Source organism: Bolinopsis microptera, chromosome 9, assembly GCF_026151205.1.
Source record: "Bolinopsis microptera isolate Bmic1 chromosome 9, MBARI_Bmic_1.0, whole genome shotgun sequence".
Taxonomy (NCBI): domain Eukaryota; kingdom Metazoa; phylum Ctenophora; class Tentaculata; order Lobata; family Bolinopsidae; genus Bolinopsis; species Bolinopsis microptera.
The window spans coordinates 5,628,857-5,656,816 of NC_087080.1; the positions used below are offsets into that span (position 1 = coordinate 5,628,857).

The 27,960-nt window shown below is 37.5% G+C and overlaps 2 protein-coding genes across 3 annotated transcripts in view; one reads left to right on the forward strand and one right to left on the reverse strand.

Moving 5' to 3' along the window:
• LOC134821283 (33 kDa inner dynein arm light chain, axonemal-like) overlaps positions 1–27,960 on the forward strand; it is a 71,046-nt gene that overhangs the window by 27,115 nt on the left and 15,971 nt on the right. The gene's annotated exons all lie outside the window — the stretch shown is intronic.
• LOC134820558 (transmembrane protein 94-like) lies at positions 302–27,958 on the reverse strand. Of its 2 annotated transcripts, none has more exons than XM_063831006.1 (19): positions 27,701–27,958; positions 27,460–27,580; positions 27,120–27,205; positions 26,844–26,973; positions 26,625–26,691; positions 26,314–26,492; positions 26,042–26,155; positions 25,713–25,835; positions 25,340–25,459; positions 17,523–17,643; positions 7,794–7,883; positions 4,810–5,601; positions 4,514–4,669; positions 3,086–3,313; positions 2,348–2,941; positions 1,835–2,184; positions 1,431–1,612; positions 1,074–1,250; positions 302–840 (listed from the first exon to the last, which is right to left on the reverse strand). In XM_063831006.1, exons 1-19 carry the CDS (start codon positions 27,874–27,876, stop codon positions 630–632), a joined length of 4,017 nt encoding a protein of 1,338 aa, XP_063687076.1. In that variant the 5' UTR covers positions 27,877–27,958; the 3' UTR covers positions 302–629. The 2 variants fall into 2 exon arrangements, with proteins under 2 accessions (XP_063687076.1, XP_063687075.1); XM_063831005.1 differs by having other exon boundaries at positions 27,707–27,954.

Below are 27,960 nucleotides of genomic sequence, written 5' to 3' on the forward strand. Positions count from 1 at the left end.
TTCATGTGTAGCTGCCGTGGCCTGATTCTTCGGCTGTTACACTTACAGATCACTAATTCACTCGCTAGATCCCGATATATTATTATATACATGACCCCATGGTAAGTCGATCAAGATTGGGCGAGAAATTCATACCGTCAGGACCCTTTTCACAAAACTTTTAAAAATTCTTAGAGAGATTTAGTTGAAACGAGGTTTGTCATGCTGCTAAAATCTACACTTAAAGAACTAGTATTTATTGATATTTGAAATTAATCTGTGCATTTAATTGTTTCGGTTTTAACGATAAAAATACAATATCTTTAAAAATTTGTTTCAAATCAAAAAATATTTACAAAATAAAATAAATAAATAGTTATAGTCATACATCAAAACATTAAGTATATTATAAATCAGTCGCAAAGGCGTATACAGTATAACGTAACGAAACTGAGATCAATCAGGAAAATTAAAGTATAAATATGTGAACATTTAAACATAACCCATTGTTCGTACAGAAATCAAATATCGAATGGTATTACCACATACCAGAGAGATGTCTGTTTCGACACACAAATAATTATAACACTCTGCAGCCTGAATGCTGTGCATATCCATATCCTAATCCCTAATTAAAGGCCCTCTAGAGTCTAGAACGGTGAGTTCATGCCGAGTTTCGTACCGAACTTTAACTTTTGTCTTCTCTGATCCCTAGTCCAGATTTTTTGATCGTACTTTTTACTGAGTAGAGCAGTTCCAGTGTGTATGAGGGGGATTGAGAGGAGGATGATTATTAAAGGGTAGGGAGGGGGACCTGATAATCCACCACTCACTAGAACCGCCAAAACTGCCAGCATGCAACTGAAATAATTTTGCAACATAAAATTCTGAAATTCAAAGAATTCGCCATTTTGCCTCAGTATGTTATTCTAGAGGTAGGTTTGCACAATAAAATTTATATTTGGTTTCCATCACACAGTCATTTGGTAATATTAAAATTTTATCAACCTTGACTGTTTACAATGGAATATTTACATACATGAGGAAACGACAAATTGAGATATTTTAGAATTTTAAATCCGGCAAGTTATAACCTAATAAGGGGAAGGATGTAAGTCCATTTAGTGGCAGTGTGAAGGAAGTATGTCAAGTTAACAGGTTTTGTCCTGTGAGAGAAGATGAAGGAGTGTAGCGATAAGAGGACTGTGATAAGAATACAGTTGTAGGACTGGACCAGATGGGTGGAATCCTTGTCGAACCTTTCTGTACCTCTGTGAATAAGGATGAATTTACTGCCAAAATAGTAATTGTAGTGTTATCGCGGTCAGTAGCTAAGCCAGCAAATTACAAAATACAAATCACACAGTTCCGCGTGATCAACACAGCTCTACATAACAGGATTGAAATTAAAACTAGATTAAATCATGAGGAGTTTCCTTTGTAAGACTAACTTAGTTCCAAGGAACAGGGAGCAGGGTTCTGTACAAAGTAGTTTTAGAGAGAAGGCAGTAGCTAGAGGCGATGTTAGTAGCAACCCTCCCCACCGTAACACAAAGTGTTTTAGGTGTCTTACGGCACTTCCTCTTATACACGCTTCTCTTTTACCAGTATGTAGGTTCATTATCTTACTGTCCTGCGGTTATGACGTGTTGAAATCATGAACATCGTCGCAAACTGTTTTGTCAATTTAACAAACAATTTTACAGAGGTTAAATTGAAAGCGGTATTTTGATTTTAGTGCATCTTTTTTCATAGGCGTATTATGAGTGATAAGGATTTCAAGTTACACGGGAGTGTGTTGTGTACAGTAAAAAAGAGAGTAAAGTAATAGAGTAAAGTAATTAAGTAAAATAACCTGTTTAAGAGAGAAAGGAGTTGAAGCAAGGATAGGATTGATGATAAGACATATGAACAAACACTGAGGCAGAGAGACAGGTGGAGGCAGCAGGACAACCTGGTGGCACAGCGCCCACAAGCTTACAGCACAATACAAGCTGATAGTCACGTGACCAGACTGCTTCACCGCAACAGACATGCCACGTGCTGCTCGGATGAGCGCGGCAGGTTTGCAGCTGTCACGTGACACTACCAGACTGCAGGGCAGGGTGTTGAGGATGGAGGTTAGGTGGAGACAGTTTACTTGGTCTGAGTCTGGAGGAGAGCGGTAGTTTCCACCCTCCCAGGGTACACTCATGTCCTTGATACCTACCAAGACTTTGTGATAAGAAAATCTCTAATGTGGCCGTATTAAAATCTTAACAAAAAGATATGTTCTGTTCTCAAATCTTTAATATTTAGTCGAAATAAAGAGAAGTGTAAGGAGGGCCACATATCGATATTCACAAAACTCATCATTGATCCAATTTACCTGAAATAAGGCAGTTCTGAGGAAGGTGAGGTATCATGCCCAGACTTGAATCCGACTGTAGGAAGATACCGAAATTGTTGACCTGGAGGGAGCTGCCAATACAACAAACCAGCTCGTGGTTCTCCTGCATTATACAGATCATCTCCTTTATAGCCGTTGGAGTACAGCTTGTGAAAAGTGGCACTAAAAGTGGGACGTTATCCACGTTTACCAGGTGGGGTCGGATGTTTTTGATGCCCTGGGGGAGGCGAGCTTTGCAGTAGTAAAAGTGGAAGGTTTCCGCCTCAGCACTGTTAGAATCCGAGTCCACTGAGAAGTTATCAAAGTCTCCTTCAGCAAGGGATATGTGACAGTTCCAGCCTGTTTCCAGGCCCAGTTTAGTACCGAAGGCCCTGCTCCGCAGCTCGTTGTCGTACGAGAAGTGGACGAAGCGGATGTTGGCAGATACCAGACTCTCGATGGTGCTGACTATGTCGTGTTTTGGCTGGAACTGAGCACAGAGAACACCCAACAGAGTCTGTCCTGATTGTAGTTTAAGGAGGTTCTCTCCAGGGTCGAGGGGAGAGGTACACAGCTCGTCTAGAAAACTGTAACCTGGATAAAAAGGTTTATTATTATCATTTATTATGTCAAGAGTCTAATATAGGCACATGAAGGAATTAAAGGTGTGGTAAGACATTTTCAATCGATTAAAACATGCCCCATCCCCTTCGAAACGTGACCTATCACCGTTAAAACCTTTAGGAAGTGATAAGAAGACATCATGTTGTGGAGCTATCTCCTGACTGAGAAGCGGTCTGTACGAGACAACCGAACAATGACAAGTCAGTCTGTTCTGGTTGTAGAACTCCAGGACTCTGGCTCGGTGTTCCGGTTGTAGCTCTAATACCTCCTTACCCGTCCAGTAGTCTGTACAGCACTTCAGAATGAAGGGGGCCGTTCCGTAACTCATGATGTGCCGGTGACCTGGGGTAACAGGAAGTAAATAGGAATTAAATCAGAGGCAACATTTAGGTGCGGTAATATTATGCAAATAGTGGATGCCACAAGTTTTGAGGCAAAAAACACCGCAATTAATCTGACAAACTTCCCCAAATTTGCGTCCTTTAAGTACTCTCAAGTTGGATTATTCAACAGAGTAGTATATAGCATTGTCTTACACGGTTGTTTTGTTTAACATCATAATTCAAATCCAAGATGTATAAACCAAGAATTATCCTCACACAAGGATTACTGCACTTATATGTTGCCTCTGAATTAAATAGGAATCTGACAGGAATTGGTGTATGAAGTTGAATCGTGGAGATTATTTTGAATAGAATTAGAATTGAGTAGAATTATTTAACATTTATTAAATTTGCACAACTAACGGGTGATGCATTGAGATTTCTCAGAGTTAAAGGTTAAAGCTAAATCGTATAATAGTCACCGACATGTGATCTTGTCCCTGACTAACCTAATGACGACACATACCTCAGAGTTGTGATTTAAGGTTTTCTCTTTTTTTAAAGGTTTTAAGGTTTTATTTCGGTGTTTTTAAAGGTATTTCCAGTGTTTCCTGCGGTTTTAAGGTTGTTTTTTCAAGTTTTCTTTCCGTATCGGAAAAAAAAAAGGTCACAGTTATTTTTTCCAATCCGAGGTACACCTCACTAGGTATAATTTGAGTTTCAATCCGAGATATACCTTGTTAGGTATGATTTCAAATTCAATCCAAGGTACACCTTACTAGGTATAATTTGAGAAGATGCCAATTCCGGCTTTTTAAACGCTTTTTTAAGGTTCTCAAAAACTTTTTAAGGTTTTGTTCTTCTTTTTAAAGGTTTTTTGAGCTAAAACCGCTCTTTTTAAGGTTTTTTGGCAATTTCACGATTTTTAAGGTTTTTTAAAGGTTTGAAGGTCCGCTCCCAACCCTGACATACCTGAGACTTTGTCCGGTGTCCCTGACTACACTACTGACGGAATTTACCAGTGACTTTGTCCCTGACTACACTAATGACGACACATAACTGTCACTTTGTCACTGACTACACTTATGACGACACATACCTGCGACTTTGTCCCTGACTACACTTATGACGACACATACCTGTTACTTTGTCACTGACTACACTAATGACGACACATACCTGCGACTTTGTCCCTGACTACACTACTAATGAAATTTACCTGTGACTTTGTCCCTGACGACACTGCTGACGACACAAGTTAACGGGGTCATGTTATCAACAGGATTACGTTGTGTTCTCCGCGTGTTATCACATGGGACGTACGTGACTATGGTGCTTATTTTCTGGTACTGCTGTATCACGCTCCTCGTGAAACCTAAACAAATTAAACCGTTGACTTATCAATCCAAAAAGTCAAGTATTGAGGAACTTTTGAATTCAATTGAGTCGATTATCAGAAATATTACTCATATCTCAAAGTCAAGAAAAAAACAACATTAACATTAAGATTGATACCTATTTCTCGTCCAATAACACAGTTACAGTAGTCAGTGGGGAGGGGAAGTTTGAAGGTCAGTCCGCAGTAGTGTTGTACGCTGATGTATTGCAGATGCGATGACGTCATACTTCTGACGTCATGACACGTGTTGTTGAGTAGCACAGCTAGCCCCACTGGCTTCAAACTACCCAGCAAGTGGACCATGTCTTTACAGTCGAATGTCAGCCCGAATGGTGAATGTTTGGAAAGAGACACGTTTAGCACGACGATAAAGTCCTCTTTCAAAGACGAAGACTCTTCATTTTGAAATTCTGTTGCCTCCTGCTCTGTTTCCGGCAGGAGCGTCCTGTACCGGGGAATCTTCATCATCTGCCAGAAATGCTTTCTCTTTTTTTTCACTTTACTTTCGGAGCCTGATAACATAGGAGACTCCATCACCTCAACTTCTGTATGACCCCCGTCAGCTCTCTCACTCTTACACCGACTGCGCATACCTGGTAGCCTTCTCCCAGCTACCATCCTCGGCAGCCAGGATTTCCTGTCGTTTGGGATTTTTTCGGATATATTGATCTGGATGTCTTCGGTTTCGAGAGACACCGATTCGCCTGACTCCAGTACGTCACTCCTTTCCGCCTCCTCGGAAAGTTTCCGATACGCAGATCCGTCGATTGAGAACTTAGAGTCCCGAAGTGAGTTCTGGAGTGATCTGACCTTTTTGACGGGGCCTTCCGATTGAGAGTGAATATTTGGGAGGGAGCTGGTGTTTACTCGGGTCAAAAGCGGGTCTCCTTCAGTTTTGCAGTCCGAGTCTGAAAACATAGGGTCAGAAAAAAAAGAAGAAATTCCTTATAATTTAACTTTGACCATTTATAATTGTATACTTTGAAATTCTTAATAACAGATAGTGTAAAACATAATACTTCTAAGTAATCTTTCTCAAAGAAAGTTTCATCAAACAACATGCATTTAGGCTGGTCTATTAGCTCCAACATTTCTAATTTCTTGGATATTTCAAGTTAAATTTACTTTGACGACCATGCCAGAATTGGGCATTATAAGTATTCACCAAGAAGAAACGATTTTACAATATACTTGGTCCAATGAGGGTGTAATTGTTTGCTGTCGCATGTTACTTTGTAAAACATATGATCTATAAATTTGTCTTAAAAAATAGATTATAATTACAATCTGACGCAGCCGTGTACAGTTTGTGAGTCTCGTTGAACATCTTGTGTTCAGACTGGAGTATGGGGACGATGTTACTGGATAAAAAGTAACAGCTTGTTCTTTCATCAGAAACTTCAATCGTATCATGATGGCTATGGGTGCTCTGGGTTGATGAGATTATGAGCAGTAAGGTGTATAATATGTCCCCGTGATTTTCGAGTTGGAATTGCTCAATTTTTATTGCTCGGTCAGGTGAGGCAACTGTCGTCTTATCCCAGGACGTCGTGGCTCACAGCGTTGTACCCAGAGCCTCGGCACCAGAGGGGTTAATGTGAGTAAAGTTAACATAGATTAAACCTATACCCTTCCAATCAACACAGCAAAATCTTTAAAACTTATTTCGGGCAGACAATGTTGCCTTTGAGTACCAAAGTAAGTGCGAGAAAGACTGTCAGCTGTCAGGTTGAAAGGCGTGCGGTGAAGCACCGACAGTTAAGCCCCACTTCACCGCACGCTTCACTTGTACAGGTTACTGATACAAGTGATAGGTGATAGGTGATAGGTGCGATGATAATACCTGTTGCCAGATTGTCAAACTTGCACGTTAGGCCCCATGAACTAAGATATTTAGAGTCTAAATTTAAAAATGTTGGTATCCTATTGAGCGTGTACAGTCAGTAATCTTGTGGAGCTAAATAAGAATCCGTTTAAAAGCTTTGATTTATGGCTTTGGTTCCGTGTGTCAAGCTGTCAAACTGTCAAGGTATAAAATTATTCGATTTGCTCTATTTTATATTCCCTCCATTACCAGCTTTGTATAGCAGCTCATAAACCGTTTAACTTGTTATCCTAGTTTGAGACTATATATGGCCTGATATTAACCAAATAACGAGATTCGTGACAGCTTGCGATGATTGAGGTTACGAACTCGTTTTATAGTTGTTTGCACGCACTACCACTACCAAGTACCAGTCGGCAGTCACCCCGGGTTTGTAGCTAGTGTAGTTTATTCAAAGACACCCTACATGATGTATCGGTCTGTAGTGAGGATAGCTATTACTAATAACAACCTGTGCGCTTATAAGGTTACCTATTGATATATAATATAAATTATATATATCAATAAGTAGCCTCATATATTATATTGATCGGAAACTTTAACACGAAGCGAAGGCTGATTAATTTCTCTCGATGAACAATATCATGGAAGCAATTCAGTAGAGGGAGCCTACCACACAAAGAGTTTAACAGTGCATGGTATATGATAAAGTGATAAGTTTCTTATATTTTAACAATGGTCCACTTTCGCGTTAAGTTCCTAACAGCTATACGTCTCGTATTACTTTTAAACTTCTACTTTGGTCCGTTGCTTCACATTTTTTTTTTTCTGTCATGAAGTTAACTATAAGGTCACTTTCAGCTGCCCCAGCAACATTTTTTTATTCACCTTTTTACTTTCAGCGATAACTTCTGATCGATCGCTTTGGTCAATAATTTCAGTTTGAATATTTTATCAAATTTTTGAAATCAAATTGTACCTATTTCAGTCTTCATTTTCGATTCGTCGATCTTAGGTTAGAACTGCCTCTTGACAAATTAATGGCTCTAAAATGTGGACAATCAGTATTGTTTACTTTAAAGCCATTACTTACTCTCTTCGTACCTAAAGGCTTAAGGTATTACATTTTTTTGTATCTAGACTCTAAACGACCTCTCTCTAATTCATTAAAGGACACGGAGGTATTTTGAAAGGTATGATCATTAAAAGTGCAATTAACAGATAAAGACGGTATAATTTCATGTTTCAGCAATGAATTTTATTTAAAATACTCACCACTTGTAGTAGATAATAGTCGAGATCTGTCAGTAATTGATATAATTGACTGTGTCTGTACTATTGACACCTCCTGTACTGGCTCCAAACCTGTGCAGGTTTTCGTTACAATTCAGTTAGTTAAACACATGATTTGTTAATAAAGAATTTAGTGTGGGTTGAATACCAACGAATAAATATGAAACACAAACATAATCCTTCCATTCACAGCACTGGTAAATGGTTTGACAGTATAGTGTACATATCGAATCAATTTCTGTTCGTTTTCAAGGGCCGATTGTTTGCCGCTGAGTGCAGACCTCTCGGTGGCCTGGCATGCATATCGCGTATATCGACTGCTTGCGTCGCGCGCTATTATAAAATTAATAAATATAACCGATACTGCTCTATGGCTGCCAAATCTTATGTCCTCACTCAAAAACCATGAGATACCTCTCCAAAACAGATAGCAAAGCCAACCCCCAGCATACTCTCAGGTACATCTCACAAGACCACTATGAAAGATTCCACCTTAAGTTTATCAAGTGGTCCTTGTCTGTCCATTCAAAAGCATCAAATATAGGCTGCTGGGGCGAAAGTGGGCGCCACCCCCTCTTCTTTGAAGCCTGCAAACTTGCAATAGATTTCTATAGTCGCCTTGAAAGCACTGAAAATGAACTTCTCTCCGCTGCATTTCACGAGCAGATTATGCTGGGCCTTCCTTGGTACACCAACATCTCTAATCTTCTCACCAAATATAACTTCCCCCACTCATCCTCTTCAAAATCCAAGCTCTCTACCCAAATCAGTCACAACATGAGGGAAGAATTTGTGGATACCTGGAAATCTGCCAAGGCATCCTCACCTAAATTAGAATTCTACAATCAAATTAAACATGATTTTGAACCACAAACATACTTAGGAGTGGTTAAGATCCCCGATGCTCGGAAAAGCTTAACAAGGTTTCGTATTAGCTGCCACAATCTTTACATTGAGAGGGGCCGTTACGAAACCCCCCTAGTACCAAGAGAACATCGATGGTGCACTTTTTGCTTTTTCAGCAAGGGGCTTAAGCCTATTGAGGACGAAATTCATGTTCTAACTGACTGTTTACTCTACTCCTCAATTAGAGAAAAATTTAACTTCCATCCCAAAAATATTACTGACCTAGCCGGTTTGCTATCCGATAAAACACTAGACCCTACAAAATTTACTGCCACAGCAAGAGCAATCCATTCAATTCTCTCTGTGAACGAAAATTTTACAGCCTACTAGAAGAGCCCAGATTTCCACTCAAATACTGGCCAATGCATAATGCTATAGGACCTCAAAAATAGTATTATAAAACATTTCTATTTTATCCCTACACATTTGTAAATAACTAGAATTGTGTAACCTTAAATTATTTCAGAATTATAACTATTGTGAATTCAATAAAATAATTATCACTTTTGTATCCTTGTATCCTTGTATCCTTGTATCCTATATGGACACGTTCATTTGAGTTTGAGGATATTGGTAAATATAATTGACCCTATTAGAAGGCACAGTGTAGTTGACTTTGTCACACTATGAAATTACACAAACCCTTGATGGTTAGGATAATCGTCTCATCCTCTAGGCTAACTTTGTCACATAACGATATCTTAATCAGGTGATAAGATATCCCTAAAATACGGCCGGCACGGAAATGGTTACATTGTCACACTAAAAACATGTGACGGAGTAAATATGGACCCCTTGCTGCCGTTTTTGACCAAATTTTTTAGTGTCCAGTTGATTGGATGGGTACATATGACCATTACCTACATATTTGATGACTTTTTTCGTTAGATGGTGCATTCAGGTTTACTCTGTCACACATTAAAGAAAATATGTGATGAATGTTTAGGGCACCCTGATAAGCAATGCTGAGTAGTGTAAGTTTATTTGATAGCCTGGAAGTGCTAGGAATTGTTATTATATCATATAGTCGTAAGGAATTAAAACACAGAAGGCACAACCAAGTTTACTTTGTCACATAATCTTGATGATATATCTGAACATGTCTGAAATTGAACAAATAATGATATACCAGCTTAAACCCCTTATATTACGTACTATGGATCAAACAACACTGATAGTACCATGCACCAGTCACATAAATCATTATCGGGTGGTAATATGTTAACAGTGTCACAATTAAACTACCACTACACGGTCAAAAATAGGGTAATTTCGTCACAACAAATTATTATAACTCTGTTAGCTCCTTGCTGGCAAAATAACTAGTTTATCGAAATTTTGTTGATGATAAAGTTACATAGTATTCTAATAGAGGTATAGTTCTTCAAAATAGGGGCAAGACATGTTTACTTTGTCACATCAGTTATTATAAGAGTTAGGTAATCGTCATCAGATTAAAATATATTTTTCGTAGTTTGGATCGATTAATACTTTAATATACCTGTAATAAAGCATCCTATGCCAATTTTAACACACTATCAGTATCTTGATACTGTTGGGGCAGGGAAAGTTAATTTTGTCACATTTTTAATGTCTTTGACAAATTAATCTAAATTTTTTAAATTGAGCTCTTATGTTCTGGACAATATTCTTCCAATCGTTTCTGAAAGAATGTTGAATTCTAATAGAGTTATAGATCTTCAAAATAGGGGCAAGACATGTTTACTTTGTCACATCAGTTATTACAAGAGTTATTATAAGAGACTATTTCATTCTATAATCATTGTTTTTAATCTATTTACGATTTCGTATAATTTTTTGTGATAATGTAAACAATATCAACTGATCTTAACTTGCATCAACTACATTGTCATCATATAAAATTTTCCCACCTTTCAAACCAAAATCAGATATAAATAATTCGACCAAAATTTAAAATTTCATATATTGTGACAGAATTAACCTCATTTCCCAATAACCAAGTGCCTGTATTAGCTAACTAGTCAAAACAACATATTTTAGGGCTATGATTGGTAGAGCAACCATCAAATAATGAGTTGAAAGGGTTTTTAGGACACCTCACAGTAGAATAGAGGTATGGCATCATGAGTGTGACAAAGTTACCCAAATATTGCCTTGTAACCGTTCGATCCGTGCCCATTAACCAATGTTGTATCATAATTGTTAGATTGACCTAATTTACTATATTTCAGACCAAGGAATGATAATTAGACAACTGTAGTTAACTAAGTCACACAAAATGTGACATTTGAAACATTATAGTGCCTAACAACAATAGATTTTCTTTCTGAGCGGTGCATATGGGAGTATGAGTTACGTGGCTAATGTTCAGAACTTCTGAACGTGCTAAGTTAATAGATGTCAAAATTAAGCCACTATCGTCAAAAACGCTATTATTTTTGTTTACCGATATCCTCAAACTCAAATGAACGTGTCCATATACTATATAGCGTCGCGTCGCGTGTTGCGCGAAATATACAGTACCAAAAACGTTGGAGTTCGCGCCTAGGGAATTTTCCTGCAAAAAATAATGCGGACAAATTTGTCACTTACAATAGTCCGGAAGTCGGAATTGAAGGAGTATATTTTAATTAACAACCTAAATACACAATTTTTGGTTTCATTATCTTAAAATTTATTCCGCTTTTATTTTTATTCCCAATCTCGATTCCTGGGTCTCTTTTAATCATTAGCTCTAATTAAAGAACCTCTCACCCTCTCAGAATTATTTTTATCTTTTTACTACACTTACTAACACGTGTGCATTACAAAGGAGCAATAGTTTGCGGAGGCATTCTAGAACGGTATATATTTTAGCTTTCAGTTTCTGTTTCATTATCTTAAAATTCTTTCTTTTCCTTCAAAACATTCCAGTACATTGTGCAGAAAGTTGGAGATGAAGCCGTAGTACGTACATGTAGCATTGCACTGGATCGAACTTGCAGAGTGTGGTTTCCTCCAGTCTGCGCCGCGCGCTTATATAAACATACGCGGCGCAGATCGACTGGAGGAGATTGCACTGTGTAGGCTCCGGTGTAATATAATATGTATGTACTACGGCTTTACAAATTTTGGAAGCATGTAGGGATATAAATCTGATACCAATCGTATATACTAAAAATACTCTAGCACAATTGTAACTGCAGTTTTACAGAACTCTAAATGCTTAATGAACACTCTTGCAGGTACCACCCGTATTCACACTCAGACCTGAGTTTAGTCATTTTCCGATACGAGATTGGGGACGGGTTCTATAAACAAACAAACAAATACACAATTTACCCCCATTCTAATTCGTCGTCTTAAGGTAACTGCTCCTTTTCTCACTGCCGAAAACGGAAAATCTGAATAAATTTTCCAATCACTAATAAACCGACCACCTGTTTCATTAACCACCCCTAAGATCCGATGTGGCCACCTTCAACCGACCAGGACAGCCATTTACTTTTTGCTAAACTTTTCGCTGGAAATTAGCACCAATTTGGGACCATAGAATGGCGCTAGGAGGGCCAATTTTACAACAACATTTGTTTGCAACATTGTCCTCGCGTCTTAAATTAGGCCATCCTCTACAATTGCCGCCCCCTAATCACTTAATTTTACTTTAGCATAGTCGAGACGGAACCCCTGGCATATGCACCCGTGTAATTTAATTCACAGCTCTAATGAGAGCCACTACCGTTACTACATACTTCTATTGTTCATTAACCGGCGCGGATACCTGCAGGTAAAGTTGTTGGCTGTAGAAAATTTACTGGCCCAAATATAACGTTTTAACTGGTCAGAAAAACTCTTTATTTTTATATTTTAATAATTCACCGATATTCATTTCAGAGATATTGATTTTTACGATATTGCATAATGCATAACGAATTGTCTTCATATAACTTGATCATGAAAATGCACGGTCCATTTAATCGTTCGTATGTACCGTTCACGAATCGCTTTAGGTGACCTGAGCTAAATCTTTACATTTTCAGTTTCTTTACAGCTATAAAGCAATGAATAAATGATAGGTTAAATTAAAATCCGAAATTCTTGTGTTGTTCAGCCGATGGTTTTCGGTGCTATTGAGTTCATTTATAACCTAATTTATAACGAAAACCTAGATATATAAACGTATGTGACGTGCATCATAAGTCCCTGCCTCATAATCCCATAACTACAAATGACAGCATTAAAATTAAGAGCATCCCTTGCCCCATCTGGTCACTTACTACTAAAAAATGTGCTGACAATTTCACCGGAGAATCTACCAAAGTTAGGCTTATCCTTCATCTTCATCTGCAGAACAAATTCCCCCCGACGCCGATTGTTTGAAGGACCTGTCAGTAGAAATGACAGTTCTCCTGAACCAAATGAATTGTTCAAATTCCTATCCTTTTCTGACACCCAACAACAATGCTTCTTGGCTGATATTTTGACAGGTTTGCACTCAGCTCACGTTTATAAAGTCCCCACTTTTATTCACTGATGGATATTATCACTTCCAATTTCCCCAGTATACGATCAAAATGTCCAGCGCTAGTTACTTTTTCCCAGGCTATGTATTATCACTCACGGGAGCTTCTTTCCATAAGTCCTAATCTCATATTACAGTTTATCTTTAACCTTACATCCGCATTGGTATTTGATTCACTACCGTATCTTCTATTGTCATAATACATCTATAGTTTAGGCCGAAGCAGGCATTTCAATTAACACTTGCAGACCTTGCTCAACCCTTCACTGAATTTTAATGGGATCATTAATAAGCTCTCAATTGTATTCCGTTGTGTAAAATTGGTTAAACTATATTTCATTCTACTATTCTATTATATTATCCTACTATATAATCTTATGCACAATGAGCCATTTTATATTGTTCTTGCAAACTCAACCTGGAGCTGTCTCACTTTTGCAACCTCCTCCTGACCAATTTTGCGTTTTCCAGTTGTTTTAGTTGTTTTATGGTTGGTCTACAGTTGTTTTACAGTTGTTTTACAGTTGTTTTACAGTTGTATTACAGTTGTTTTGCAGTTATTCTTAAGTTGTTCTACAGTTGTATCACAGTTGTTTTACAGTTGTTTCACAGTTGTTCTACAGTTGTTTTACAGTTGTTTTACAGTTGTTTTACGGTTGTTTTACAGTTGTTTTGAAGCAAAACATAGTTAAAATTCTAAATTTGCCGAGCAAACACTTATTTGAGCAGTTAACAGCAGAAACTCTAACATGTAAGCTTCGTACTTCCTATCAGCAAGTGCGTGATATAAATCAAATATCTTAAATACATGAGGTCATACTTTCTGTTACGCAATTAAACAGCTTAATTATCTTACTACGAAGGCTTTCAAGTTCATTAAGATCACCGCTTATTAAATAAGGAATAATTTGATAGTTGACTGTCGTCTGTCAATGAGTGCTTCTTGGATGTCTGGCGGGATCACTATTATAATTATATCCATTGATCCTATTCATTTTGAAGCCATAACTTTACTGTTAGTGCTCTTAGTTCTATGTTAGTATTCTGACTTCAGCTTTATGTTGTGTCGTGTAAACAGCCCAATGCTTTGACCTTTTTATGTTAATGTAAAAGTGGTTCAGGAGGAACGAAAAGTCAGATAGTGGTCAACACCATATTATAATGTACCTCATTCCAAATAGATACTGTAAGTAAGGTTCAAATTAGGATATTAGTGCTACACTGATTATTGTTGGTCGAATAAAAAACCACGAATGATCAACACGATAACGGAACGAGAATTTGATTTGATATAACTGTCGTTGTAATCTATAATATAACGTCAGTTTGTCGCACCCATAGAGTCTGTACTTGAAATGGCTTAGTCACGTGGATCATTTCACTCCTTGATAGTCCGAGTCATGCCGTTCAGTGGATAGTATAATATGCAGTATATATAGTGTGTTATATTATGTTGTGATTGGAGGCTAGCTATAAAGGAGAACGTATCCTCTATAGGCTAGGCTAGGAGGTAGAGCGAATGCCCCACAAACAAATAATGTTGTGGTAAGAAAGACCTCGATAGAACACAATACGGTAAGCAATGAATAGTACAGCATGATGAAGATTGAAAATATCTGATTAGCGACTGAGCGGTATTCAAACAGAGAGGAAGAAAAGTAATCAATCTTTATCCAGGACCTCTTCTGTCGAATACAGGTTATTAAGCAGAAGTCTGTTCATGCAGTAGGGGGCTCTCTCCTTCATGATGAAAAATTCAAAGGAACTGTGGGCATTTCTAGCTGTGTTGAGGTTTCTCTTGTCTATTTATGCTATAAGAATTCTGAGTTTTGTATTGCTTTATTCGGGGGGGGGGGGGGGGGGGGGGGGGGGGGGATCATGCACTTAGTACTGGACGTGACGTTGGGGTGGTGGGTCTGCTGCTAATTTCCCAGAAAACAGTTAGTACATGGTACTTAGGGGGTGTCCAACCCAAAAAACCCTCAAATTAAAATTTTGGAAATGGGTTTTTTGAGTTTTTTTGGGTTTAAAAAAAAATTTAAATTTTATATACCAAGACAGAGTTAGTACCGTGATTTCTCAACAGTTAGTACCGCAAAAGCCGGCAAAAGGGGGTTGGTGCCTTAATTATAATCCGAAAAAACAGTTAGTACTGCGAAGGGGGTGGGTGGGTCTTTTGAAAAATTCCAAAATTACACTTAGTCGACGTCACGTACAGAACTTAGTACCTGATCCCCCCCCCCACGCTTTATTAGTGTTTAGTTACACAACTATTCACTTCTTAACAATACCCGCAGCCTCACAAAAATTAACTTTATTATAAAATATATTATCTTGTATTGACAAATCAAAAAATTAGGCACGGTCTGTAATTATGAAACCTATTCGCTCTCTCTTCTCTCTCTCTCTCTCTCTCTCTCTCTCTCTCTCTCTCTCTCTCTCTCTCTCTCTCTCTCTCTCTCTATCTCTCTCTCTCTCTCTCTCTCTCTCTCTCTCTCTCTCTCTCTCTCTCTCTCTCTCTCCCTCTCTCTTGGCAAATATATACAGTAAGACAGTTGGTAATGATACGGGATATTGGAGATTAACACATAGCTCCAGGCTCCTGGCCGTTTATATATCCTTCTTCATTTAAGGTAGCTGTAATAATGTACAGCTTGTTGTTCAACCTGTTTGAAATTAGTTTTAGAATAACGTAGCTACAAAGCTACAAGCCGGAAATCTTTTAGTTCTGTCCCAAGGTGTTTTTATTTTCATAATTATTCCTATTATGTTAAATATGACCAAATAGGACTCCTTTAAACCACTTTGCCAGAGCATTACTGTTGTCGCGCTCTCATTCCTTGACGTGTTCTGTCAACCAGCTGGTTCTTAGTCTTGTCATATGGGCTATTCAACGAATTAACGTAAAGCGACTGTTATCTAAATATAGTAAAATATTAAAATATAATAAAATATTTAAATATAACAACAAAAATTGTTTGGTACCGGCGCCCGTCCAGCAGCCGCTCGAACCACCAAAAATTATATTGCCGCATTCTCCTCTGTCGGTACACTATTGTTAGCTCCCTCAGCGATAAGGGAGCTTAATTAATAATTTCCTTGACCCCCATCTGCTCCAGGACCCAACCCTTCGTCTTCCAACATTACTGAGTCTCTTGAGCAACATTCGACTGTTAATGATCTATGCGGGGGGGGGGGGGGGGGGGGGGGGGGGGATCAGGTACCAAGTGCCGGAGATCACGTCGACTAAGTGTAGTTTTGGATATTTTTCACTAGACCCACCCACCCCCTTTGCGGTACTAACTGTTTTTTAGATAATACGTAAGACACCCACCCCTTTTGCCGCCTTTTGCGGTACTAACTGTTGAAAAATCGTGGTACTAACTGTTTTTTGGTATTTAGAATACGATACCCACCCAGAAATTGCTTTTTTTTAAAAGAGCTCAGTTAAACTTTCAAGGAAGACTTAAAAAAATTTTAAAAATTAAAAAAAAACCCAAAAAAACCTCAAAACCCATTCCCAAAATTGAAATTTGAGGTAAAATGGGTTTTTTTGGGGTTAGACACCCCCTTTAGTACCATGTACTAACTGTTTTTCTGGAAAATGGGCAGTAGACCCAACAGTTAGTACCATGTACTAACTATGTTTTTAGAAGAAAAAATGACCCACCCACCAACGTCATGATCCCCCCGATCTATGTCGCCCTAAGCTCTCTCGGCCGAAATATAATTTCTTACTGTCAGCTGGCAAAAGAATGCTTTATAAAATTAAATAATTAAACTTTTTCTGAGAACCCCGGTTTATCCTAATGACAGTTAATTATAAAGCACTTATCTTATTATTTTTGTATAGCGAAAAATTAGTTTAAAACTTTTATATTTCTATTGTATAGTTCATAGAAAGGCAGATCGGGTTTTATATAAGCATTTTCATGTACTACAAGGTTCATTTTGAATTTGTATTATTGTGAATTCACAACCTTTACTCTGAGTAAAGCTTACCAATCAAATTAGCTCACCCGTTTGATATCGTGATATCCGAGATAATTAGCCGGTAAGATAGATATCTATATCCTCGAGATAACTCTCTTAACATAATTTGTGAGATATTTTAGCTAACCCTCGGTGTATGTGAGATATTTTAGCTGTATGTAGACCGCAAGTTGAATTTGTGTCGAATTTAAATACTCTAACAGAAGTCACACCAATCATGGTGCGGTAATCTCCATCAAATTTTAGCGCAAAAATTTCTTAATTTTAAATATTCAAAGCAAGTCGTGCTGGTCAAGTAGGTTTTGCTAGATATTACTGACAGGTATTACCTGGACTGTCAGGTTTGCCTTCAGGGAGAGATTCAGGCAAATAAGGATCCAGCAACATGATGCGTTCTACATGAGGGTTAGGTCTGGAGAGGATACCTTCTTTGTTCACAGTGCACAACACCTGTAAAACAATACTTTGTGACTATTTTGTGACTACTTAGTGATTACTTTGTGACTACTTTGTGACTATTTTGTGACTACTTTACGATTGGTTTCCTTACACAACAATAGTGAATCAGGGGGTGCAGGTGGTGGAGGTGGTGGAGGACGGAGGTTGTAGCACAGAGACTAATATGATAATGTTGCAATACTGTCCAGTAAAGTTTGATTTGAATGCTTTCCTCTTGAATAGGGCTGATTACATTTTTTAATCAAGTGTTACGCGTTCGGCGGTATATTGTATGTTCTCGTCCGTTTGCTCCATTTCCTTTTTCACTAAACCGATCTACTCATCAAGGGATGGTCGGACTTATTGTCTATAATTGTCTATAATCAAATAATGGCCGTCGTAATTTAAGAAAAAGTGCATTAGATGGAGTAAAATATACTATTTGAATAACTCTTTAAATTTAATCTTCATGGCATAGAGGCATAGTAGTATAATATTTTACTGACTTAGTTTACCAAATTCGTGTCTGTAGTATAATAAACTATTTGCAATTTTCACACAGTATAAAGATAATAGCACCACATCGATCAGTCAAATAGCTCATTTAAATGACGGGGTAACTTGGTACATTAAAATCCCGATTTAACGCGCCCCGATATACCGCCAACCACCATTTACTGCGGGTATTTCCTTCTCGATATCCCAAACTCCGCGATAAATCGGGTTTTTACTGTAATTGTGCATTATGGGATATTAACCGTTTGTGAAGATTTAATTTTAAGATAACTTTTTATGCGTCTATCTGAGTTTTGTTGCTTCGGTGAACTTCGGTGCTTACTTGAACGTTAAAATACTCAGAATATAATTCTGGCTAACTCATAGTGATATTCTCTAGAAATAGTTTGCTATATATGGTTACAGTGGTAAAGTGATCAAGAATCAATATTTCCGCAATCAGTGATCCCAAGTGGAGAATGTTTTGTTGGTAACCTTTCTGTCTCCGTAACATACAAAAATGCAATTAAACGCGTGAAGGCACATGTATCAGGTACCAGGCACACGTTAAAATTGTCATAGTCATTTTAACGTGTACCTGTAATGTGACAAGTTAATTTGTATATAATATATATAATATTATATTTTTAAAATATAATATTATTATATATATATATATATAAAGGTTTAAGGGGCCGCAATTTATAAGCGGTCAAATGTGAAATGAAACTCACGCGGTCCTAGCCATTAGTACGCTGCAATGGAGCCATGGTATTTAAACGACTATTTAAATCAAATTGTCGTGATTCCTAAATGCTAAAGCAGAACATTTCATTTCACGTGCGTTTCATTTCACATTTGACCGCGTATAAATTGCAGCCCTTTAAACTAGACCCGTTTGAGTTCATTTCTTTTAGTTGCAACCTTGACTGCGACTGCTTTTTCTTGTAGATTTTAAATTATTTTAAAATCTAAAGAACAAAAAGATCAACTGTACATCTTTATTAATAATATCAATTACTTAAGGAATATGAAACAGCAACGAAAGATACAACATCTACGTTTCCTCATAACCTGTGTAATTATATTCAGGTGTCATGCTTCCGGTACGTCATTACATTTACAGCTTGTTTGTTCTTGCTTACTTTAAAATATAGTAGATTTTAAAATACTGTTTTGTTTATCTTATTTCATGACTAATCACTAACCGTGGCATATTACAAATGGACACCTAATTTTAATTAAGTATCGATAATACATAATTAATTATACATTTTGCTGTTATATGCTGTAGCTGATGGCTAAAAATAATCTTGTTTTAGAAAGCAACTACAGTTCAACAGATGCAGCAGAAAATACCAAATGGACAACTCCAAGTTTCTTTGGAATGTGGAGTGTATCAAGACCAGGTCAGTAAATACAGTATAACTGTATGTAAACATTATATAAATCGAAAGCATCTGTTATAAATCGTATTCTCGATTTGTAATATTGTCCTAAAATATTGTCAAAATATTGGCTTTTTTCTACTCTTCTAGATGTGGATAAAACCTAACATTACTTCCCTTCTATCTCAGGTACTGATAATACAAGGTGGAGATCAGACAACAAATGTGGTGCCTTTAACCCTCTCCCTGACGGTACCGCCGCAGAGTGTAACCCTGATGGAGAGCACCCCTGTTGTAACGCTGGCGTGTACGATGACACTGAAGAGTGTAGGAACAGTGAAGAAGATTGCAAGTGTCCTAACTGCGTGGACTACAAGCTGTTGAGTCAGTTGAGAAAATCAGAAAATGGCTGTGATATTAGAGTTGTGAGCGGGTTTTTGAAGACTGTTTGTTGGGATGAAACGAATGATCAAATATTCTTCAAGTGTACCAACTCTGATGTGTCTTATGAACGGAGCATTGACTTTGGTGGTCATGATTTTGAGTTTACTTTGAGAAGCGTTTCTGCGGTGTGTGAGAATGATCCTAGTGTTTACCAAGCTTGTGGGTTTAACACACATATAACTAACACTGGTGTACTGTGCGGAGGCTACTTTTGCAACGGACAGTTCATAATCGATTCAAGTAAATCCAAGAAATTCAGTGAAAATGAAAACTGTTTTACGCACCAGAACAGTTCCGCCGCAACATCACCCGGACTCTGTGATGATAAATGTGACGTTAAAGATTTACTGCGACAATGTGAAGACGAAAGTTTTTGTAACGACTACAGCTATGGAGTAAACTGTACTGACGCAGTGTGGAGGGAGTACTTGTATCTGCCTGTACACACAGTATGTGACGGTGAATCAGACTGTGCTGATGAGGAGGATGAGGAGGGTTGTGATATATTCGGGACTACAGTCCACAATTGTACTCATTATAGGAAGAAAGTGGTTGATGATACCAGTATGACAGTGCCTATACTGGATCATACGAGATGCTCCGTTTTTGATTTTACCAACAAGTTGGATTTGTTTGAGAGAAATTATCCGTATTGTTTGGAGTATCTAGATCAGACCAACTGTTCTGATATAGCACGAGTGGGAGGGTACTGTAAGATAAATGGGTTCATGTCGAGCGTTTCTAAGTTTGTGCTTTGTTTTGACTACGATGAAACAGCTAACATCCCAGTTAAACTATGTGACGATAATTTTCAAAACACCTGCATTTCACCTTCAACTACCATCGACTGTAAAGTACACAAACACAGGATGTGTGACGGAGTAGATGATTGTCCGGACAGGAGTGATGAAATCAATGATATGTGTGACTTTATGATCTCAGAACCTCTATGTGACCGCAGATTTGGGAAACCAGGACACCAGGTCGGGACACCAGCTTCTTGGATAATGGACGGTGAGCGTGACTGTTTGAACGGCCTTGACGAAAGACTTGATGATTGGAACCATTGTGGTAATAAGACGTATGAGACGTTTCGGTTTGAGCTACACAATAAAGATTGTCAGAATGTTTATTTGTGTCCGGACGGTGACAAACAGTACGTTCGGTTTGAGCAACTTTGTGATGGTGTAGAATCATGTGGTATAAGCGGTACAGAGAATGAGGTTTGTAGAGTGGCTAGAAACTTCCCGATTATTGATAAAATTACTTCGTATTTAAACAGCTCAGTTCACGATGTATGTCAAGACACGATCTGCACTGTAAAGGAATTTAAAGGACCGTGGGGCGATGTATTCGGAGTAACGAACACGAACCTATCCGTTCCTACCTCCAAGGTAGACTGTAGTAATATGTTTGGTGAATATTATCTCTTCTTAAGTTGTATGAACCTCTGTATAGACGCTGTATGTCCTCTTCAGAACAGCAGTTTATCGTATGACTCATGTCCACGACAGTACCCAGATAGGGTTTATACGCTAGCTGACAACTCTTATCTGACGTTTGTAACGAAATCAGACGGGGATGGACAATATCACCAGGACTATTACCAATGTAACAACGGGAGATGTATAGAATACAAGCAGGTCTGTGATCTATTTGATGATTGCGGTGATATGAGCGATGAATTAAACTGTACAAATCACATGATTTGCGAAGACACGCTGAATTCGACCAAGCACCAGTTCATTTCGTTATCCCAGAGATGTGATGGAATTTACGACTGCTTTGATCTCTCGGATGAGTGTAACAAATTCTGTCAAAAGGAGATTCTTGGACATATGTGGCTGAAGATCTTTTGCTGGATCATGGGTTTGTCAGCTACTCTTTTCAATGCAATTACTGTATACGAAGGAATCATAAGTTTGAAAAAACTAAAAATAAAGGTCAGCAGCCTGCTGGTGTTGTATAACAAAGTGCTCATAACTTTAATAGGATGTGGTGACTTGCTGGTAGGAATCTACTTGATCGGACTGTCTATCTACGATACGATAGTGTACAGAGAGAGTTTTTGTAAACGTCAAGCAGAGTGGCTGACTGGAACAATCTGCTCAATGTTTGGGGTTATCAGCACAATTGGACAACAAGTTTCCCTTTTCTCCATGACAGCCCTCAGTCTCATCAGAATGGTAGCCCTTTACCGGTTGTCTTTGACTTTTCCACGTCGGATCAATAAAAGGGCGAGTCTTTTTGCGGGCCTCTTTGCCTTAGGAATTTTGATGGTTGCAGTTTTGATAGCAGTCACACCTTTGGTAACCTCCCTTGAAGACTACTTTGTACAAGGGATGTATTATGATCCAGCTTACAAGATCTTCATCGGCTTTCCCAATAAAGAGCGACATGTGAAGGTGCTCGAAGCTTACTACAAATCAACTGAAAATCATACTAACATCACATCAGGCATGACATGGAAGGATATTGGTGAACAAGTGAACGGTATGTTCAGTCAGCAGTATGGTGTTTTAACCAGGCGAACTGTTCATTTTTACGGTAACGACGGTGTTTGTTTATTTAAATATTTTGTTCGAACTGACGATGCCAGGAGGAGCAGACAGGAAACAGGAGTTACCGATCAAACTGGGGATTTAGTAGTGTGGTTGGTGCTGGCTGTAAATTTACTGTGTTTCATCTTTATGACTATCTTTTATATCGAGGTAAACCTCGCTCGCAGAAGATCGTCTAGTAGAATGGGACAGGATCATAACCGAGCAGTTTTAAAGCAAAACTTTAAGCTGCAGAAAAGAATTACTTCCATTGTGGCGACAGATTTTCTGTGTTGGGTGCCATTTATAATCATCAGTGGCCTCCACAATCTTAAAACAATAGATGCTACGCATTGGTACCTTTCATTCGCAATGCTAGTCTTACCCTTGAATTCTGTCATTAATCCTCTGATTTATGATTTAGACTCCATCAGAAAATGTCTGGCAGATTTGGCAGACTCTATCAGGAACATGGCAGCAGTTTTGAAGAGTACGAAACTTGTCAGCATGATGTTCCAGGTTGGAAATCCAGAGAGTACAACGACGGTCTTAGACTTACAAGTGAAATCACCAAAAGTTGGTGTAAATGGTGATATGGTGATTTCAGGAAAAAATAGAACTATCGATCGACAACTGACAGGTGTTGTATGTTTAAACCAACTTGAACCTGTATCGGAGAATGGCGAAATGATAATCGGTAACAGCATGACAATCGGAGCATCTTATGTCACACGAGTTACTGAATTGTGATTTATTTGTGTGTAGTTTTTTAGTTGGTCGTTATATCTGGATTTTAGCTTCTAATTTTCAGTCCATGAACATTTTGAACACTGAACAGCTGCAGCTTTTTTCGAACATTATGTCATCGATTTTTAATTTTAGATGTTATTGAAGTGATCTATTAGATAGACAAGAACAATTTGAATCGCAGAGTTGTGAAATGTAAGATTTTATTTTTTTAATTTAAAAATTAAATTTTTGATTACGGGTATATGGCCCCCAGAATATAGGTGGCCCCCAAAATATAGGTCATGTTAGTGGATACAGTTCTAACCAAGATAAGCGATACTAATGGGATCTGTTACTGCTAGGTTGGAGTAAAACATGTAACTAATGTTTCTGGATAAAAATTTTGGACCTACATGAGGTATTTTGGTATATTTGGTCATGACAGCGAAAGATTTAAACGATGTTGTCATTTTCTAGAGGGGTAAATATGGCGAAAAATTGTCATGACAAAAATCTGTCCAACACATGCCATTAAGACTACTGGTATGAGTATAAGTATTATTTTAAGCTATCTTTTCATCGAGACATCTGCAAACTGACAATTTGGAAAAAAGTTATGGCCACCACAATTTTACGGGCCCCCAGAATATAGGTCTATACGACCCCCAGAATATAGGTTGGTCAAAAACCCTGAACATGCCCAAAACCATGCTTTGGGATGCTCTACTTGTAGCTACTAGTCTCCTGAACCCACATATCAAGTTTTATCAAAATTGGATAAAAATTGGCCGAGTTATGGGATAAAAACAAAAACCATATGCCCATATTTGGGCATACGCACCAAATTTGATCGATTTTGGTCCATAAATTGGTCAAATATCAATATTTTTGAATGAAACCAACTTTATATGGAAGGTAAGCATATATTACACATTCTCTATGATTATCAGCTCAATATCTACCTAACTGTGGATTCTGTGTTCAAATAATCGCAAAAAATGAACAAAATCGCCCATATCTCAAACTGACTTCGCTCAAAACAATAGAACTCAATAGGGTTTCAATATTTTCACATGAAATTTTCAGAATCAACGTAGAATTGTCTCATGACCTTAAGTTTTGGGACAGAATTTTGAGTTAGGCCTTTAAAAAAATTTGGCGGCCAAAAATGTCTGATTTACAGTCATTGATGTGCACATTGTATTGATACAGATAAAAACAGCCCCCCTCAATCATATCTAGGGACACTCCTTCAATATTATTTAAGTATTTAGTTAAGATCCCTACTAAATGAGTGCATGAAAGCTTTTTAACTAGTAAAATTAAAGATTTTACTCATTACGGGTATATGGCCCCCAGAATATAGGTTTTTTAAAAAAAATAGCGACCAAGATTCTGCATTTTCTCTGTCACCCTGAGCATTAAGGAATGTGGGGTAGTGATGAGAAACAGTTAAAGAACATATGCTGAAGAGATGGCATCATCAAAATGTATGAAGGTGGAGTATTTGAGGACGATTTTTGCATACCTATATTCTGGGGGCCGTAGTTTTTGATTTTTTGCTATTAAGTATACTCTAAACCATTTCAATTTAGTATCTGGAGCCATTGGCATCATCAATACAGTCTCAGCAACATATTCTGACTGCATATAACTGTCTGTGACAATTTTAGAACAACTTAGGAACAGATGTTTGGACCTATATTCTGGGGGCCCTGTTAAAAAATGGTATTTTTACAGGTGAAAAAAAGTACACTTAAAAACCTAATAATTATTTTCAACTACCCAAGAAACATTTAAAGGGTTATTATGTACATATTTACAGCCCTAAACATGCTTAGAAGTAGTTTCAACACCTGTTTCTAAGTGCTCAAAAAACGACCTATATTCTGGGGGCCATATACCCGTAAGTCAAGTATATGATACAAAGAAAACTTCATTTACGGACGTGAGGACTGAGGAGAGTTAGGACTCCTCCAACTACATTAAATCAATTCCTTCTGTAACGCCCTCAATAAATGTAATAGATTTGTAGTGTTGTAATTATTTCAAAACTAACATTTTACTTAATTTTGGAACGAAAATGAATTTAATTTTAATGTGAGAACTTACAGTGACAGCAGAAAGCGTGTCGAATATGTTGCTGTTGCGTGGGAGACAGCGGTAAAGTTGACCCACAAGTATCTTGTAGGTTAGGTGCAGGATCTGTTTTGTTGTCTTCAGTTCTTTTATCTGAATGTTACAGTATCTTTTTGAGATATTTTTTACTGTTAAAGATTTATTTGTCATATAATATATATTTACATTGTATGAACGAGTAACATGTGCTAAATTGTAAATCCTTAAGTTATGACAAATTCGAATTATAACTGTGTTAAATTAACATCATAAAGCTAGAAGGATAAAACCAAAAGCATGATTCAGCTAAAAATATTTAAAATAAAACCAAATTGAAACTTGAAAATTTGACCCGAATAGTTCTTACGTTAACGTGGTTACTAGTGTTGTCAGGAGTCTTCATGGGGTCGTGCGTAGCACTGCGCTCTGTATCGTAACTAGCACTGATCACAATCGCTGTGCTCACATAGTACACCATTGTGTAGTACAACTAAAATGCAAGAGTGATTATAAGTTATAAAGTTATAAACGGTATCCCTTACCATCTTTCAACACATATCAATATCACCAATAAATCTTTAAATTTGATTACCTGGACTTGTATTTACTTGTTTTAACATAACATTTCCAACAGCCACAATCCACAGAGCCGATTGAATAATTTTTCATAAAATGTCTAAAATAATAAACAATTACCGGGTAAATAGTGGGAAGTAGAGGGAGTAATGTTACTAAAACACTTGCTGTGCTACTCTCTATACTTCTCTCCATATTACTGTACTGTAGAAACCCTGCTAGCGCACTTGCAAACTGATAAAAACAGAATTATACATACGTGACATGTTAACAAAGTTCAAATTTTAACAATTGTAAAAACGCCAAGTTGCTAAAGACGCCATTCTTAACAGTTTCGATCCAGAAAGAAGTTGAAGCATTTCATCATTATATTATATCATAATTATCTTAACCAAAACAGAAGGTAAGACGATGTAATTGATAATGTTGAGAATACTCCGTATCTCCAGATGAAGTTTGCTGGGAAGTCTGACTTTGTTGAGGAACTCCTTCACCAACGTCTGATACTCTGTTTTAGAGACAGAAAACAGGGTCGGTAACTTCGCCTGTTCGATCACACATTCCTTCACTTCTGCCGTTGTTTGGCGATAATTTCAATACTTACAGTACACTATTGGTTTATATATTAATATATTAATACACTTCTACTTCTGTATGATTGATAATGATTTGAGATATTTTGAAAAGCCTTAATTTAACTTACCAGTATCAGCAAAATCCTTTTTATCATTGAATATGTCTCCCTTTTTCAAAGATATTTCTCCAGATAACTGCAGGAAGATGCAACTTAAAAGATCATAATTATATATTGTTATTATATCCATTCATCTCATACTAAACACTCAACATTCCGATCATTTTTCCTAAATATCTCAGCAAATGTCTTCGAATTAATATATCTCATAATAAGTAAATAACTAACGGAGTTGCAGTCACTAGGTGCCTGTTCTCCTTGATTAAGGAGAATGATGTCCCCCTGTACCAGTAACGTCTGACCCACGCTCACTACCTTCCCGTTACGGTAAACTCGCTGAACTGATACACTTGTACTACTGCAACATTTACAGCGTGAGTAAGGGTTGCATCGTTCGATTCTCTCTTAATTTGTTCTTATAAATTTATAATTGTCACTTGTCAACATATAACATCATTTTGTACTCAAATGTTATAAGAATACAATTCATACTGTGCTGCTTACCTAGGATAGGTTTCATTGAGGTAGAACCCAAATTTGCTACAACTAGCACTGCTTCTTGGTACATCTTGTTGCGTAACATTGTATGCCTGGTCGATAAAAGATAATAACTTTTACTTTTAATTATTGATTAATCTGGAGTAATATTAGGTTAATGAAAATAAGCAATCGACCGATCGGCAGAAACTGATCTACTCCATAAATTTAATGTGTCAAAATATGAACGTCATCTCTCGCCAGTTATTTAGTATAGTTCTAAGAGCCACATTCCTTGGTTAAAAATTCAATATCTCGGTCTAAAATGTCAAGAAGGAAACGAATAAGAAGAAATATCAGACCACACCTGTATTATGTTAAGAATGTCTGCAATCGAATCAGCCTTTTCTCTGTAAGCTAACAGTGTATCAATTAAAAATAATATTGCTGTCAGCAAAAGTAGGAATCCCAATGTTACAGATACATACCTGTAAAAATTTCACTGAAAGAATTGGACATAAAAACATTGCTCATATTCATGTTGGTATTGAATACTGTGACATTACATGGATTTTAACGAGGTTCACGATATCATGAAACTAACTTACATGTACATTTTTTGGTAGAGTCCACAAACTGCCACCCAAATCATAAAGAGTATGACACCTGAAAAAAAAGACCAAGTAAGGAAAGGGGACACTGAATATTTTGTGTGCACTTCAAGTCCTTTTTTGATACCATGATGTAGTTTGTATAAGGCTGCAGTAGTGGTCAAGCCAGTCATGGTGAGTGTCTCAACAGTGTTCAGTGAAGTGGTTCATTCATTATCAGGGATTCCGATATTAGTAATTTGTACCATGCTGAGAAG